The sequence below is a fragment of the Ammospiza caudacuta genome, chromosome 12 (genome assembly GCF_027887145.1).
Source record: "Ammospiza caudacuta isolate bAmmCau1 chromosome 12, bAmmCau1.pri, whole genome shotgun sequence".
NCBI lineage: Eukaryota > Metazoa > Chordata > Aves > Passeriformes > Passerellidae > Ammospiza > Ammospiza caudacuta.
This window is the reverse complement of record NC_080604.1, coordinates 5,815,968-5,832,965: the sequence shown is the minus strand read 5'-3', so window position 1 is coordinate 5,832,965 and position 16,998 is coordinate 5,815,968. Positions and strand designations below refer to the sequence as shown.

The 16,998-nt window shown below is 45.5% G+C and overlaps 1 protein-coding gene across 1 annotated transcript in view; it reads left to right on the top strand.

The window, feature by feature from the left end:
- The window catches only part of BSN (bassoon presynaptic cytomatrix protein), an 87,356-nt gene that overhangs the window by 11,783 nt on the left and 58,575 nt on the right, over positions 1-16,998 (top strand). The window contains exon 2 of the mRNA XM_058812931.1: positions 9,751-10,150. Coding sequence (XP_058668914.1) covers positions 9,751-10,150 — 400 coding nt within the window. The remainder of the gene's footprint in view (positions 1-9,750; positions 10,151-16,998) is intronic.

Below are 16,998 nucleotides of genomic sequence, written 5' to 3'. Positions count from 1 at the left end.
TTTTTTTTTATGCCTGGAATGAATGTTGTTCTCCGTTCTGGGCTGAGTTTGGTTGACTCAAGCTGTCATGGAGATGGATAATGATACATTTTTTGCATCAGATTTTAATTTTGGAGCATGGGTGGAACTCATCCAAAAGAAGGGCCCTGCAGTCTTCCCAGTTTCTTAACAGTTGAATACCAACTTCTTGTGGAAGGTAGAAGTCTGGGGACCCTTGTGTGGTGTGGACATGACTGGGATGTTGATCTGTTGGAGCCAGACCCCTGGACTGACCCTTTTTTGCCACCTGTGACAAATGCTGCTTGTGTTGGATTCATTTTTTGAGCCAGCCAGCACCTGCAGGAGTCCATCCAGCTCCTGCACAGAGTCAAGCCTGAATGCAAAAGGGAGAATTGCAAAGCCAGACCTTGGTGCCACACTCTTTGTGGGGAAGGAAGCCAGAAGCAAGTCAAGGGAACAGGCTGCCTTTGCTCTTCTCTTTGAATTGCTTTCCAAAATGCGTTTTTCCCAAAATAACTTAATTGTGTATTTTTTGGGGTGGATTGTTCTATATTTGTTGATGAGCATTAAATTGATGTTTTCTGAGAATGGTCCAACATGGCTTGCAGAACTCTTTGCAGAGCATCAGTGTCTGATTTAGAACCCATCACCACATGTGGCTATGGTTGTTCTCTGTGCCTCACTCTGCATTTCTTGACCTTGGATTTCACCTGCCATGGTGTTTCGAGACATCCAGTTCAGGAGAGCCTTCTACAGCTCTTTGCATTCAGCTTTAGCTTTGAATATGCTGAATAAATTTCCATGGCTCAGCAAACTTGTCCCTTCTTTATCCCCCCTCCTTCCCAAGCCATTTATGAATATCCCATTTATCCCATGGCAAGATCCTGCACCTCTGCTTGTGAAAACCTGACCATCTGCCTCTGTCCTGGGTGTCCTAAATCCTGATAAGTTATTAACCCATAAGAAGGATTCCTCTTGTTTCTTCATCTTCTATTACTTCTTTCTTTCTCGCCTTTCTTTCTAGATTTTTGTCCTAACAATTCTCCCACTTGAGATGATTTTTCATACTAAGTATTGCCTTTTGCTCCTGTTGCTTGGTTGTTTAATGATATGGCTGTGTTATAGCCTTGTGTTAAACCTTTCCTTGACTGTGCATGTTTTGCTAACAGGTACCATGGAAACTTCCCTTTTTTACCCTTCCACCTGCTGCTTTTAATTTCTTTCTCAGAAACCTTCTCACTTTTTCTCTTCTTTATTTCCCGGTTGTATCTGAAAATTATAGTAATCATGTGAATTTCTGTGTCGTTTCCCAGTCCTGCACATAGATTGAAGCCAAGTCTGTTACAGTCACTGTTACTGAAGGTTTGTGTGTCAGGTTTGGCTCCTCAGAGCAGGCACATTCCTGTCACAGGATTAAGTCCAGAGCAGGTAGCTTCATTCTGCATTGCTTTAGGGAACAGCTAACGAACTAAACAAAAAATTGTGTCGCTGCTAATTAAAATCAGAGAGGCTCTCAAGGAGGGCGGCCGTGGGTTATAATCATAGATTTACAAGATAAGCTTTCACCAGCCGTGTGCCATAAACATTCCTTAGCTTCATGCCGTGGTTTATCTTTCAGCTTTGCTGGCATTTTGTAAATACAGAGCAGTAATTCATGGTGTTGGCTTTCCTGGGACAAAGGCCTTCAGTTAAGCGTGACTGCAGCAATCAGCTCCTCTACCCTTTCACTGCCAGAGCTCACATGTGGGATGGGAGTGGATCAAGGCTGAGGGGAGCAGCTGCTCCTTGCCTGGGGTGCTCTCCCCAGCATCCTCGTCCTTGATGCTGCCCACAGGACATTAAAGATTGTCATGGCTCTTTTATGTAATTTTACCACACATAAATGCCTTGCTCATAGCAATCAATTGTACAGGAAAGGATATGGAGGCAACACATCAAGTAGCTGAGTGGAAATCAGACTGAAGAGATGGCTCCAGCCCACACCTCTCCATGGCTCCTGGGGATGTTTATCCCTGTTTTAGCTGCTGTTTCCCTACATGCTCCTTGGTATTGGTCGCAGGGCCATAACTCTGTGGCACAGCTCTTCATCATTCATTGCAGACCTTCCAAATCCTGCAGTAAAGAGGAGAGGAGCTCTGCAGGCAGCAGCTCACTTTCCTGTGCAGGCTGCAGCATGGCCACCCTCAGCATCACCTCAATTAATGCACTTAATGAGCCCAGACCTGCTGAGCATCCTCCCCTTCAGCAGTGTCCTCAGGTCCAGCAGCTGGGGTGTCTGATGCCTCCTGTTCTCTCCAGGTCTCCCCAAAGACTCCAAGGCTTCACCTGCACTGAAGGTCCAAAGCTGACCCTCCAGCTGCACCCATTCACTGGATGAGGTGATGTTCCTCCTTGTCTTGGATCTTCCAGATACCTCCAAGTGCCCAGAGAGAGGCAGAGAGGGATTAGATACCCCATAGCCTTTCCAGGATCTCTGTGTCCATCCCAGGCACAGTGAAGCCTGGCTCTGCACCTGCACTTTCCTGGTTCTCATCACTGAGCTGTACAGCTCCTCTCACACCCTGCAGCTGATGGCATTTTGATCAAGAGGTGGCTTCTGCTCTGTCTCTGGAAGATTTAAATGTAGTTTTCAGCTATCACAGAGGAAACAGATTTTCCCTGTCGCTGAAGTAGAATGAATGTTGGACACTGCACTTACCCCTGGCGTATTTTAATGCTTTGAAGTTCAAGATCATTAATGTTCTCAGTAACAATTTTATCATTTTAAAAGGAGACCATGTTCAAATCTTTGGACCTTTATAGTGCCTGCTCCTGTAAAGCTATCTGAGAAGTGATCTCTTTGATATATATGGGACTGAGATCATTACCTGCCAGCTCTTCTGTCAAGCCTGTTTGCCTTTGGCTCTGAAGGGTTTGGCCAAGATCCTGACAGTGGTGGCCACACGTTTCAGGCATCAGCAGCTGAAAGAGCAGCTCCCCAGAGCAGCATGGGGTGGTCTGCAGGTCACTCAGTGACCTTCTGGCTTGTGAGAGCTCATGTGAGAGATGCAAAACTCTGCCCTGACTCCAGTTCAGGTCTTGGGGTTCACAGAGGCTGCTCTGGACTCTGTAGGGATCAGCTGCCTTGCATTTAATTGCAGATGTTCATTATGGTCTGTACAGGGTGTCTGACAGACATCTGACCTTGGGGTTCTTTGGAGAGGTCTGGGGGTGTTGGTCTGGTGGGCAGGAACAGCCACTGCTCTGGGTTTATATTGCAAAGTGCTCCAAGAGAAATTACTCTTGGCTCAACCAGGGCTAAGGTGCAAATTAAGTATTTGCTTGCCACATAGCAAAATTAGAATGGTAAACAACAGAATACAATAAAATAGATTGAAAATAAAGTATGTTGAGTTGGAAGGGCCTTCAATGATCATTTAGTCCAACTGCAAATGATAATGATTCACAAACCTTTACAAAAAGGCAGTTGTGCAGGAATGAAAATAAGCAAGTAAATGCTTATTTAGAGCTTAAATCAGTCATAAACCCTTCTGCTGTGTAGGACTCAGCTAATAAGATGGCAGATGCTTCTCAACAGCCGTGCCTGACAGAGCAGCAGCAAGAGTGACATTGATGTGCTGTCCTGTTGCAGATTCTGGGTTGAGCTAGACATGGTGCTAAGGCAGAGAATAACTGGTTGGTGGTGGCTGTGTAAGCTGGAAATCTCCTGGTTCCTGTTACCTTCCCATGCATGGCATTTCAAACAGAGGGAAAGACCAGCAGCAGCTCTGGTGTGTTATCTCCTGCAGAGCCAGGGCCAGAGGAGGGAGCTGGCAGGCACCCCGTGCACGCAGCACTGCTCACCCCACAGCAGCACCGCCCCTGGGCAAGGCTGTTAGTTGGGTGCGCTGGTTGCCAGAGCCTTGTGCCACCCCTGCCTGGCAGCCCCTCCTTGAAGCCCAGCCCCAGCAGGGTGTAACAGTGAGGCAGAGGACTCAAACTATTTCTCTGTATGTATGAGAACAGGTATGAGGGTGGAGGTTAAGGACCTGCATGATTACCAGATGGGGTGGAAGCAGGAGCTCAAGTACGCTGCCAGCATCAGGAGATGAGCTTTAGGGAAGCCTCAGTCACCAGGAAAATGCCTGACAGGAGCTGCATCTTATTTGACGGGGATAAGGCAACCCTGGAACACAAAGCTGCAGGAGAACAGGGTTTTTCCACTGCTCACAAAAGCAAGTCATTAAACACTGTGGCCTTTCACAAGAGTGCTTGTGTTGCCATCTAATAAAATACTCCCTGACAGTTTCTAGTCACCATTTCGTATTTTCTATTTTGATTTCAGCTGTGTGGCGTTCGCTGTTTTTAAACCATCCATTTCCAGAGTGATTCTCTTTCTGCATGGACATCAGTGTCATTAATTTAGGGGTACTTGAGTTTAATCAGGTGTTCAATTCTGTAACTGCTGGGGGCTTTTTCTTTGTCAAAGCAGAGCCTGATACAGGATTCCCTGTGTTGGATGTAGGACTTTTTAGAGCTACAAGCTGCCCCCAATAGAACACCCAAGCTTGGGGTATATCTGAGCATTGCTAGTGCGAGATTTTCAGTGCACAGAGCTTAAACCAAAGGCCCTCCACATCAGACACTCCTTTTTCTGTTTATTTATTAAAAGGGTTGTCCTATTTTCTAGTCAGACTTGCTGACAGGCAGTGTATACCAGCTAACATTTGCTATTATCCTGTGCTGTTCCTTTGCCAACCCATAACCATTCAGAATTATGTCTTTCCAAGTCAAACCCAGTGCCATTTTGACCTAGAGTAAAACTGCCAGCTTGTTTAGCTACCTGGTTTTTTTTCCTAAATAGGCTATACTCAGTGATTCTTAAAATCAGTCATGTGGATGTTCACATCAGGTTTCAGTCAAACCAACTAGGTCAAATCTCTGCTCGTAGCTGAGCAGCTCTAATTCTTGTTGGTCAGCCCAGCCTCCCTCTTTTGGGTGTGAGCCTCTTCACGTGTCCCTCTTCATGCTTTATCTTGAGTTGTTTGCTGCTCATCCCCTTGGTTTTACTGCAGATAAACAATCATTTTCCCTCTTTTTCTACCCAGTTTTCCCTCTTTTTTTTTCTACCATCAGAAAAGACTTGATTGTCCTCATTTTGCTGATTTTTGATCTGGTTTTGAAGCTGGAAGCTCCCTTCTATGGACAAACTCAGCTCCTGTTTGAAAAGCCTGAGCAGGGCATGCAATTTGTAAAATAATGATGACACTGCCACTTATTTTCATGGTGTTTATCTAGTACAATGCAGTAATTAGATGAGTTGCCCAGCAAGCAAGGACCCTTTTCCCTTAGCACCAGGCAGAGGAAGGGATGCAATCCGTGTTCCTCAGTTGCACAGAAGGGCTGCAGCTCCTGAAGGATTTACTCAGACCACAAAGCTCCTGTGGATGCAATCACTGCCAGAGTTTTGTGGCAGCTGAGCAGGTGGATGTGGCCAGTGTGCTCAAGGCAGGGATGTGAAATTAGACAAAAAGCAATAAATCAGTGGAAAACCAATGCTGTCTCTTGAACTTTCCCACATAAGTCAACAAGATTTCATTTACCAGCTGTGCATGTAGATTTTGTGTAATATTGTTATTGCTTGATTTTATAGCAGAGACATTAACAGTGTTGGCATTTACCTTGTGATAGTTATTGCTCCCAAGTTAGCACCTCTGGTGACAAAGGGCCTGTTGACATCTCTTGGGATGCTGGCTCCAAGCCTGGGTCTTGCCTGTAAAATTTAGTGGCACTGATGAACCTACTTGAGTTAAATTAGAGCAATTCCCTCCTACAGACCCTGACTTTACCTGGGAATTCCCAAATAAGAAAGCTGTACCAATTTGCTGGCAGAGGATTGTAAACCAGTGCTATGTCATTGCATTGCTTTTATCTCCACTGATGCTGCTGACATCTTTTCCCTGGTGCTGCTGTGGCATCAAAAGTCTGGTTTAGGACAAATCACGTTTTTCTGAAATTAAATATTAACCAGCAAGCAGTCTAACATTTGTTTTGGCTGTAAGTAGGACTTTGTTTTTAAAGCTTTCCCAATTTTTGCAATTTTAATGCAAAAATGTTATTTTTACATTAGGGAAAAAATGAGGCATAAAAAATCTGAGGTGCTTGTAACATCTCACACTGCTGAGCTTGATTTTGTGGTGAATGCCTTTGACCCTTGGTTTTCCTTGTGCTGTTCATGCTTCTGATCATTCTGGGCAGCTCTTCCCCCTCAGTACTTATCCATCTCCTCCCAGGGAGTTGTGTCAGCCCTAAATAGAAAGGCTGGTTTCATATCCATGTCTGTTCCTGAGTGGAACTAGGGAATTTCTGGGCCTTTTAATCAGAAATATCTGATGGAGAGGCAGAGCTGGATATGGATTAATGTCTCAGGTTGATTTTTGGCTCTGGGCTCTGTGGCAGCAGCCTTGCAGCTCTACCACCTCTTTTTCATGGAGCTGAGAGTTAATTTCTGTTACTTAGCTTTGTGCTGGAAAATGGAGGGAGTTTTAGAAAGAAATAAGAAAGACACAATTTTTCAATTTAAAAACAATTAAAAAAGGAAGGAAACAGTGCCTGCCCACCCTCCCAGTGACTGTGGGCAGGTGAGTAGAGCTGCCTGCCTGCCCTTCTTGTGATAAAAAGCATTCATAGGACATAGTAAATGAAACTTTAACAATATAATTGTTAATACACTCAGTCAAACATTTGATATTCTTTAGTTGTACAAAATTATTACTCCATTGGTGACAGAGAGTGCAGCTGAATTTGGACTCCATATCACCCAATATTTCTAATTCAGCAATTAGGGCAGTGCAAAGTCAATACATGCCCCATCAAACAGAGGAAATCCTGCCTTATTAAGGCATTCCAGTTTAATTGTTAATAGATACTCTAGTGGAATTGGGAGGAATTCTTTGGAACTGGTTATCAGCCCAGTGCTAGTTAACTATCAGTGATAAAGCCTGTAAAAAAACCAATATAGGGCTGAGCTGCAGTTTGGGCTTTTGTAACAGGAAAAAAAAAAAGGTTTCATAGATGGGTACAAATCATACAAATATTGGATCATCCTTGCAGAAGATGCAGTGAGCGTGGGCCTGTGTTTGATTCCATATGACTATTCTCATGTTCTTTCCTGAGGCATCTCTCCTGGATTGAGTTACTGTATTTGACAGACCAGATGATTTCTTCTGGTCTTAAAATTTCACGGGTATGTTCAACTGGTGCAAGTGAGAGACAGCGCAGCCTGTGTCACAGGGGGGTTGAGGCATCCTGGATAATTATAAAATAAATAAATGCAGTGTTGGTAGAAGTGCATGGAGTGAAGCTGCTGCTGGGAATGGGATGGAGGTGGTGCCCAGCATTACTTAGCACTTGAGAAGGTGCAGGGAGCTGGGAGGGAGGGGTCTGGGAAAGCATCTCTGGAGCAGCACTGACCTGCCAGACAGGGAGCACCAACCACCCTCTTGTGTCTTATGTGCCAGCAGTGAGGCTCAGGGCAAAATAACAGCACCTGCTGTATTGTTCCTCATGGGCTTTTCCATTTCCAAGAGAGCCACACTGTTTTGGGTAGGAAATCTGCACTTGTCTGTGTGTTATCTGACAGCTCCCTGATGGAGTCAGAATTCTTACTGGTTGCAAGTATTTTTCATATCAAATGGGGAAAACGCCTGAATTTTGAAATTTGCAGTGGAACAGAATGACAGAATGGTTTGGGATGGGAGGGAGCTTACAGACCATCTCATTCCACCCCCTGGATACACCTTACTGGATACACGTTCCACTATCCCAGGTTGCTCCAAGCCTCATCCAAGCTGGCCTTGAACACTTTGAGGGATGGGGCAGCCACAGCTTCTCTGGGCAGAAAACCATTCTGCTGTTCCAAACAACAATTATTTATTTGACTGTATAATGTTATTTCAGAGTTGTTTAATACACCATTAGGATAGGGTGTGTCTAATACATAAATGCTGAGGGTTTTACAGAAATATTAAATTTAAGTGAGAAGGTGCATTTTGCTTTCTGACAGTACTTCCTTCTGGTGTCTGGGGCTGAGCTCTCCAATCCCCACCAGCTACACATGGTTTTATGTGTTTTATGAGGCAGTGGCTCTGCAGCCCTTGACATCAGGAGTCAAACCCCAAATCTGAACTGAAGGGTGTCAGAACTAACAATGGAGGAGCAGCACATGCCAACAACATTCATGGCAGGTGCTACTGTAGGGCCAGGAGCAATTTTCTCTTCAGTCTAGAACAGATCTCTCTCTCCCTTAGTGCTTTGCTTTATTATTATTGTGATTCTTTCTCCAGAGAAGTGGGTTTCAACCTGCAGACAGAAAGTATTCCCAAAGTGCTATTTTACTATTTATTTTCATTGAACTTCCTATTACTGTGGCAACATGCACTTTGAATTTCATTAGTTTTATGCATTTAAGTTCCCTTTTTAAACCTTTATAAGGTCAGACCCTGCTTGGGTAAATCAACAATGTATTAAATTTGAGGTTCTGAGTAATACTTTTCCTTAAACAGCTGTAGATCACAGGTAGTGAGGGCATTAGGGCTTCTGCTTTTTTGAGAAATATTTGTGGGCATTACTGATAAGCACATGGACCAAATTATTTGACAATTAGATAAATATCTTCCATCGTGGATTCATTCTCGTGCATCAGCAGCACATTACGGGGTGCCTGCCCTGAAACCACATGGGAGGAGGGTGTGCAGGCTGTCATGCTGTGCACTGCAGCACAACAGCTCAAAGCTCTTGTACCCGGAGCTGCTCCAGAGCTCCCTGGGATGTTCAGGAGCATCCCTCAGCACTGTGGGGTGCTGAGCATCCTACACAGGCTATGGGACTGTGGGACTGCTGCAGAACCAGCAGTGGGTGCAGTGCCAGCCTCAGGGCTGCTCCTTGTACGCGGCTCTGGTTTCACAGCGAGGTTTCATCACCCTGTCCTGGGGACCAGAGTCATCCCAGCTGGCGTTTTTTGCCCAGCCAAAACTCACATCACCCAAAGAGGGTTCAGCTGGGGGCAGCCAGCCCACAAAACCCTGTTGTCTGTGTTTGCCCCTTCAGTGCTGATTACTGCAGGGGAGCCAATGTGCTCTCTTGATTTCCCACTGCTGTGGCCCCTGGGAAACAAGCCCTTAGCTGCTTTCACCTGTGACTTGCTTGGTTTTGCCTGACAGGTGAGGAAGTACAAGTAGTTCTCCTGCCTCCATTAGGCTTTTGGAGGGGTTTTCCTTTAATAAATGGGCTCTGCTTTCACAGCCACTTGTGAGTGTGGCTGTGAGAAGCCGGTTTAGTGCGTGTTGGCCGTGTCCCTGCAGAAAGGGCCCTGCAGGCTGCAGAGCAGAGTCACGGCTGCCTCCTGCAGTGGGTTTGTGCTGGAGAAGTGCTGGGAGCCCTGGCTGGCGGAGGCTGCGCTACTCAAACCTCTCACGCACGTTTTTATGTGCAACTTTCTGACTAAAGTTCAACTCGGAATACACCGAGTAATTCAATTGCATCTTTGCCGCTGGGTTATGTAAGAGAAAGCTGAAATCGCGCCTCGTTTCGTAAGGTAACATGTATCCTGCTGATCTGAGCAATTTCGTGGTTTGCAGTGGGGTTCTGCTGTTCCTTCTTGGCTGAGCTGGGATTTTGAGGGGGAGAGGGTGTTGTAGCAGTTTTCTACATTAACTGGCATACAAATGTTTGAAACCTGGGCTTACTGTGTGTGTTTTGATGGTATTTCAGCTCGCTGAGGAGACCGGAGCAGCTGGAGCAGGCCGGGGGCCAGCGGTCAGCATCGCCCTCGCTCGCACAGACTGCCGGCAGCTCCCAGAGCCCGCGGGAGATGCGGGGCCGGGGCCAGCCCGCGGCGGCGGCAGAGGGGCCGCGGAGGACGCTGCAGGTGGACGCCAGGAGCCAGGGCTCGGGCAGGTCTCCCTCGGTGTCACCGGAGCGGGGCAGCACCCCCACCTCGCCCTACTCCGTCCCGCAGATCGCCCCCCTCCCCAGCAGCACACTCTGCCCCATCTGCAAGACCACAGAGCTCACCTCCTCCCCCGGGCAGCCTAACTTCAATGCCTGCACTCAGTGTCACAGCAAGGTCTGCAACCAGTGTGGCTTCAACCCCAACCCGCACCTCACCCAGGTAATGCCTCCTCTTCCTCACGCAGCTTCCTGGCTGCTTCGGGTGGGTTCTTGCTTTCTCCAAGTACAGAAGTTGCACCTTTGCTTTTGGCAGCTGCAAAGCATTGACCAGGAGCAAGGGTTCTGCTGGTAATAAGGGAATAACTGTGATAATGTGAGCTTTGATGAAATGGGGCAGATAAATTAGTTGAAGGGGGTTGGTAGATTAGCAGGGCTCACTCTCTGTTGAGACGCCCCAACTGGCTGAATTCTCCATTGTCAAAATTGTCCCTGAGTCAAAGGACTGTACAGCCAGGAGGGGAGCAGGGGGCTGCACTCCAGGCTGAGGTGAGGATGTCTCAGTGTCTCAGCCCTGACTCACAGCAGGTTCTGGTGGGCTCCAGCCCCGTCACGCTCGGCGCAGGGAGGGCAGCGCCAGGAGTCGTGCACGACACGCGGCAGGGCCGGGGGAGGAGCGCTCCCTCCGTGGGATGTGTGACACGGATGCTCTGGGGCTGGGGGCGGACCCGGCAGCGGTGCCGGAGGTGGTGCTGGGGCTGCCTGAGGTGAGGGGCTCCCTGTGCCAATCTTCAGGTCACAGATCTCCACGCAGGGTGGGAAGTGACTGGATGGATTTTTCAGCTTTAAGAGCCAAGCCGCAGGGGTTTCTGATCTTAAAACAGAAACTTAAAGCTGCACTTTGAAAAGCAACTGTACCACTCTAGTGCTTGATAAGACAGGATTTAGGCACTGAAGCCCCCTGGATACCCAGCATTTACTGCCAGTAGCCATTTTGTGGTAAGCATGCAATGCTTGCTCCTGATGCTAGACACAGCAGTGTCTAAACATCCTTGTTTGAGGAACTCCTGCCTTCCAGTCCTTTATCCTGATGGAAGAAATCATAGAGTTATGGAATGGTTTGGGTTGGAAGGGTTGTTGAAGATCATGTAGTTCCAGCCTCCTCCCATGAGCAGGAATACCTTCCACCAGACCAGGTTGCTTCAAGCTCCATCCAGCCTGGCATTGAACACTTCCAGGGATGTGACATTCACAGCTTCCCTGGGCAACCTTTTCCAGTGCCTCACTACACTGATAGTAAAGAATTTTTTCCTTTTATCTAGTTTAACATACTGTCTTTGAATTTGAACCTGTTCCCCCCTGTCCTGTCACTACATGCCCTTGTAAATAGTCTTGCCCCATGAAGGAGATACCCCTGCTATAATGATGCATAATTAGCTGGTTCCTGATATTACTTCACAGGTATTTACTTCTGCAAAGATCCAAATAAGGTCTCAGATCTTAATAAAGAGCCCTGAGGTGGAAATTCAGAGTCCTGCAAAGAAATGCCATGGGCTACTTTTCTGTTTTGCTTATAAGTTTCATCTTTAATTAGATTTGCCAATCATTAATTTGGTGTCCAAGCATTGCCTTGAAAGTTGTCCAGTTACTCTGAACAGTATCAGTTAACAAGGAAACAACAAAATAAAAATGCAATAGTTTCTCAGTTTCTGGTCTTTTCTCTTCTGCTTTACCCACAATGGACTCTACCCTGAGTCTCTCTTGCAGATACCAATATTAAAATATGTCTGTGCACAGAGACTTTTCTTAACTGCTCTAGGTCACTTTGCTCTTGGCATCTCTAGGTCTTTGTGCCCTCAGAAATGTGTTTGACTGCAGAGCATTTTTAAACATCAAATCAAAAAAGAATTGGACCTGAAATGGAAAAAGAGGTTGTTTTTTTGGTCTGTCCTGAGTTTAATATGCATTTCAGCAGCAAGCAACCTTATGACTTGTAAGTAGGTCGTTGTGGGAGCTGGGGGATGAAAACAGTTGTCCAAGAGAAGTGTTTGCAGCTCATGTTAGCAGCCTGTGTGATGGGCTGGCCGGCGGAGCAGCAGTGGTTGCTGCCTGGTTGGAAGTGTGACTCATTTTCCTCAACATCATTCCTTGTGCTGCTATTCCAGAGTCACACAGAGAGGTGCCTGAAGCATCCTGGTGCTGTTACTGGGGGGTAGTGGAGGCAGCTGGAAGGGCACTCTGTACCTTGGTGGGTTGGGAAGGATCTCTGCAGGTTTCCTGTTCCAACCTCTGCTCAAAGCAGGGAAGGGATCTCAAGGCTGTACCCCACTGGGTCCTGGAGCCTTCCAAGGGTCAACGTGCTGGGCCCAGCTGCTCCACTGCCTCCCCTCACAGGAAAACATCCACACAGTCTGATTCCTCCAACCCAGCACGTGCTGCAGGGTGGCTGCACAGCATTGCTCATGAGGTGTTGTGTTCTCTATTTGCATTTCCTTACGAATGTACTTTCGTGTGTATAGTTGCTACTGCCACTTTGTGCTGCAGTAGATATGAATTTGTGACTTCTTTCTGCTTTCAATGCTCTCTAGCAGGATTAAATCATCAAAAATACCACATTTTCTAAGAAAATCAAACCCAAGAAAACCAAAGTTGTGTTTTGCTTGGTAAATCCTCTCCTGTGCAATCTGTGGAAATGCCAGAAACCACTGGCATGGTGAGGTAGGAGCCACAGGGCTGGTCTGGCATAATGATCTCTCAAACTGTTTTGAGAGTTGTATATAAATATAAATCTTGTATAAACACTTTGTTTTCATCAGTCTTTTACTTGTATATATATATCCATAGTGTAAAATAGCTTTTTGTAATATAAATTTAAAGAAAAGAATAGACTGAGTGTGTGAGCTGTAATCCATCAAGCCCTATCTTGCCACTTTCAACTCCAAGAGCAGATTTTTCAGAGGAGGGTTGACTGCACCACCTTCACTTTGTACTTTGGTAATACCTTCTCCTCAGAAGCACATAATTCCTTTGAAATACTATTTTTCTTTGGGTGTTATTTTATTCCTTTTTGTTTGGCTTGATGGTCATTTTATCTTAAAAGCAAGTAATGAATTTCTGTGCTGACGAAGCAATCAGCTCCTGTGGCATCTTGAGCTGATCACTTGCTGAGAAAAACAAAATCTCTTTTTGGGTTTTTATTTCACTATCTGTTTATTCCTTTGAGCAGCAGCTCATTCTTGTTTCACAAGACTGGGCAAACAGAAGTTCCTGTCTGCTGCTGGTGTCACTCATATTTTACATGTAGATAATGATATTGTTCCCTCTGTTCATCCTGCGCCCCAAAATAGCTGCTGTCATCGTTTTCAATTTGGTCGTGTGCTGGTGAGCTGCTTTCCTTGTTCATTCACTTACTCCTGAAGGTCAGTGCTCTTGCCATAGACAGTTATTTTAAGCAAGGAACGGGAATTATCAAGCAGGGAGCAATGGTGGCACCATTAAAGACAACAAGTTTTAAAATAACGTGCTAAAACCTAGCAGTTTGTTTCCAGTCCTGTGCAGAAAATAGGTTTTTGAATGGACATGTGTTATTTTAAGTGCAACATTGCAGCTTTCGCATTCTAGTATGATTTTTAATTTCTCATTAAAACTTTTTTTCTACTTTTCCTCTGTGTTGTCTCTGAGGGTGTTTTTGGACAGCTTGTTCTGCAGGACCATACCAGTGATGCTGTCATCTGCTCCAGGGGGAATAGCTCAGTTTCAAACCAGTACAATAGGTTTAGAAAATCCTCTTTTTATCCATCTCTCACTTTGTTCTGCTGCTCCTGTGGCTTTTGCCTGACTGATCCAGCAGCATGTTCATCTGATTGGATTTGCTCTGTTTGGTATCATAAGGAGTAACCTGCAGGCATCCTTTCTGCTTCTCTGGGGTTTTGAAGTGCTGGTGCACATTGCTAATTTGATAAATTAATTTCTTCTTCAGTCTTCTCTTAAAATTTGTTGGGTTTCTTTTAATTTGTTTTCTCACCATCCTAAACGCTAAACCAAAAACACAAACTTGAGTTTGATTTTAATCAAGAACAGCAGCACAGCATTAAAACATGTGCTTTAGTTAGAGCTGAAATGAAACTCAAAATGCCTGGCTGCCTAATAGGTCCGCTTGGAACCACCTGGGATTACAGGAAACCTTTCTTGTCTGCCTTACATTTCTATTGTGCCTTTTTCAATTTGAAGTAGTGTTTATTAGAGGCAGTTTCATAAATATTCAGATGCACCTCCCTGAATAAAAGGAACATGTTTATACATGTGTGTTCTTTACCAAATTACTTTCTTTTAGAAGGCCTTGCTTTTGTCCCTGAGCTGTTTTGATTTTATTTGCTGTATTTGTGCCTGTATTTATGACTTATAATTGTTAAACTTCAGTTCTGCCCCATGTTTTTAGCTCCACTTAGGAAGATTGAAGAGGTTCTTTGTATTTTTTTTCTATGAATATAATGAATTATGAAATATTTAAAATTTTTGAGAGCAAATCTGTTCCCTGAATGCTCTGTGCTGTGTAAGCTCATCACAAACCTTTGGTCACGGGCCTTCAGCAAGCAAAATGTAAAAAGTCTTAAGGAGAATTAAAAACTTGCTGGTTGGTTTCCCAACAGTGGTCAGGGTTGTTTGACAGGAGAAGAAAATTCTCAGCACCTCTTGAGTTATCTGTAGCATGAGGAGGTAGCCACAAAAATAATTTAAAGTTTTTAAATAAATGTTTAAATTATATTAATGGAAAACAGACCATCAGCTGAGGAGATGTGACTGAAATAATGTGAGCATTGTGTAGGGCTGTGTTTATCCTGTCGTAACCTCGCAGCAGATGGTTTTCTGCTCAGTAGTATAAGAAAATTTGGGTAAAGTGGAAAAAAGTTGTGGGAAGCTGAAGGCTTCTGGATGCTGAAGGCTTCTGGATGCTCTGACACAATGCAGAGCATCTTTGGTGGGAGGAGTGGGGCTTGTTGGCACTGGAGGAATGTCTGTGGTCCAAAGCCTTTTCCAGCCTGGCTGTACTGTCAAGAGTGGTGCCTGCCCACAGCATCACCTCAGTCATTTAGCAAATGACTGAAAAAACCTCAAATATTGAAATTGTGAAGCTCTTCTTACACTGCTTTCAAAGGACCCCATTTCTCATTTGGTCCATTGTCCCAGTTGTGCACATTGCACCATGTTGGTCCAATTTTCAGTAAAACCCAGCATATTTTTGAGTTAGGAGCCCAATCTAACTTATTTACCCTGCAGGAGACTTTGGCTTGACTAGTGACCACTGGTTCAGAACCCCTGCAAGGCAAGGGCTGTGCTTAGCAGGCATGGGAGGTTATCAGTTCTACATTAAACCAATGTTTGTTATTAATGGCAGTGAATTCCCATCTCTTCCTCTCATCCATCTCCTCTCCTGCCTGTCATTCATCCAAACATTCACAGGTCTCTGATGCTGTGCAGGTGTGGGTAGAATCCCTGTTGGCATCAGTGCTTTCACCCAGGGCTGGGCACTGAAGGACTGTATGAAAACGGGGATCTACTTTGTGATAGGTAATTCAACATGAGTATTGTGAGAAATTTGATCTCCCTTGTTTCTCCCTGCCTTTTCAAGCAACCAAAGTGTTCTTCACCTCTTTGGATCTTTATTGAGAAGCCATGAGGCCATGCTGGCATGACATTTCCTAAATTTCTAAATTTCCTCTGGGTGCATCAGCTCCATGTTGGATGTAGCTCTTTGCAATGGGAGGGATGGCAGAGGATAAGCTGTGACAGTGATATTACATTTACACAGTCTCTTCTCTAGCTGAACAAGGCAAAGCCAACAAAGTTTTCTCCTGCTCTTGGGACCTCAACAAGTGTTTGTTTTCCTGGCCATGAAGCACCTCCAGCCTCAGCCATTGGCACATGTGTGGTCCTGCATCTCCTGCATGTCCTGCACCTGTATTATTGTGCTCATGGATAAACACAAGGCTCTGTTTAGAGGTTATAGTTCCCTCTCATTTTAAAGAATAGGTGTTGAGTCTGAAAAATAAATGTTTCTCTGGTCTAGCATCCCTTGGGGCATTTCACACTGGTGTCATGCTTGTGGTATCTGTGGGGAGATGGGGCTGGCTCTGTCAGCAGTTGTCTTTCCTTGTGTTCACCTGTCAGCAAGTTCAGAGATGTGTTTTTTCCTCCTGTGATCAGATCAAACCCCTGGATGCCCTTGGGCAAGCCGTGTTTTTGTTCTGCTGTGGTGTTAGACAGCTTTCTGTGTGTGTACGTGGTAGGTTGTACCCTATTTTCATCCAGACCCCTGTGCTGCTGAGTCAAGTTGCCCATTTTAGAATGATTTGTCTTTTGAGATCATCCTCCTTCACCATATAGCTGTAAAAATAAATCTGTCGTTGGCATTACGTTGCAGATCTGGGAGAAATTTTCCATTGGATCCTGCTGTGCCATAGGAGTGAGATGTGTGTTTATTCCAGTTTTTTCTTTGTTTTTAGCAGAGCTTCAGCCAGCAGGGACCTGCATGGACAGTGGGTGATGCTGTTTGCAGGAGCTGGGGCTTGGCATGCCTGCTACCTTCTCCTGAGGATACAGCAATTTGGGCTGCAGCTGCCTGGGCAGGGATGCTTGGCCTCATCTGCTGCCACAGGGCTGCTCCATCCCAGTGTCTGAGGTCAGCATCTGCCCCATGGGCAGGTGGGACCAGTGCTTTCTGCCCTACAGCTCTCCTCAAGAGAACGCTGTGACCTGGGCACTAAAACTCTGCTCTTTGTGGCTGCACAGAATATTCTGTGGATTTTTTTATGGTGAGAAAATATTGATAGGAACATGGGATTTATCACCCTGAACTAATAGGTTGTATGTGTATGCATATTTGCCACGTTTTAGCCCTTCCTCACTGTTGTCCTTCACCTCTTAATCCATTTATCCCTACACCAGGTGTTCCATCCTGTATCTGCAGCGTTGCAGTGAAGGATGTGTCTGTTATCCCTTGGTGGACTTAAATTTTTTTAATGGGGTGATTAACAGTGAATGAAAGAACTCAAATGGAGCTGGAGAGTAGCA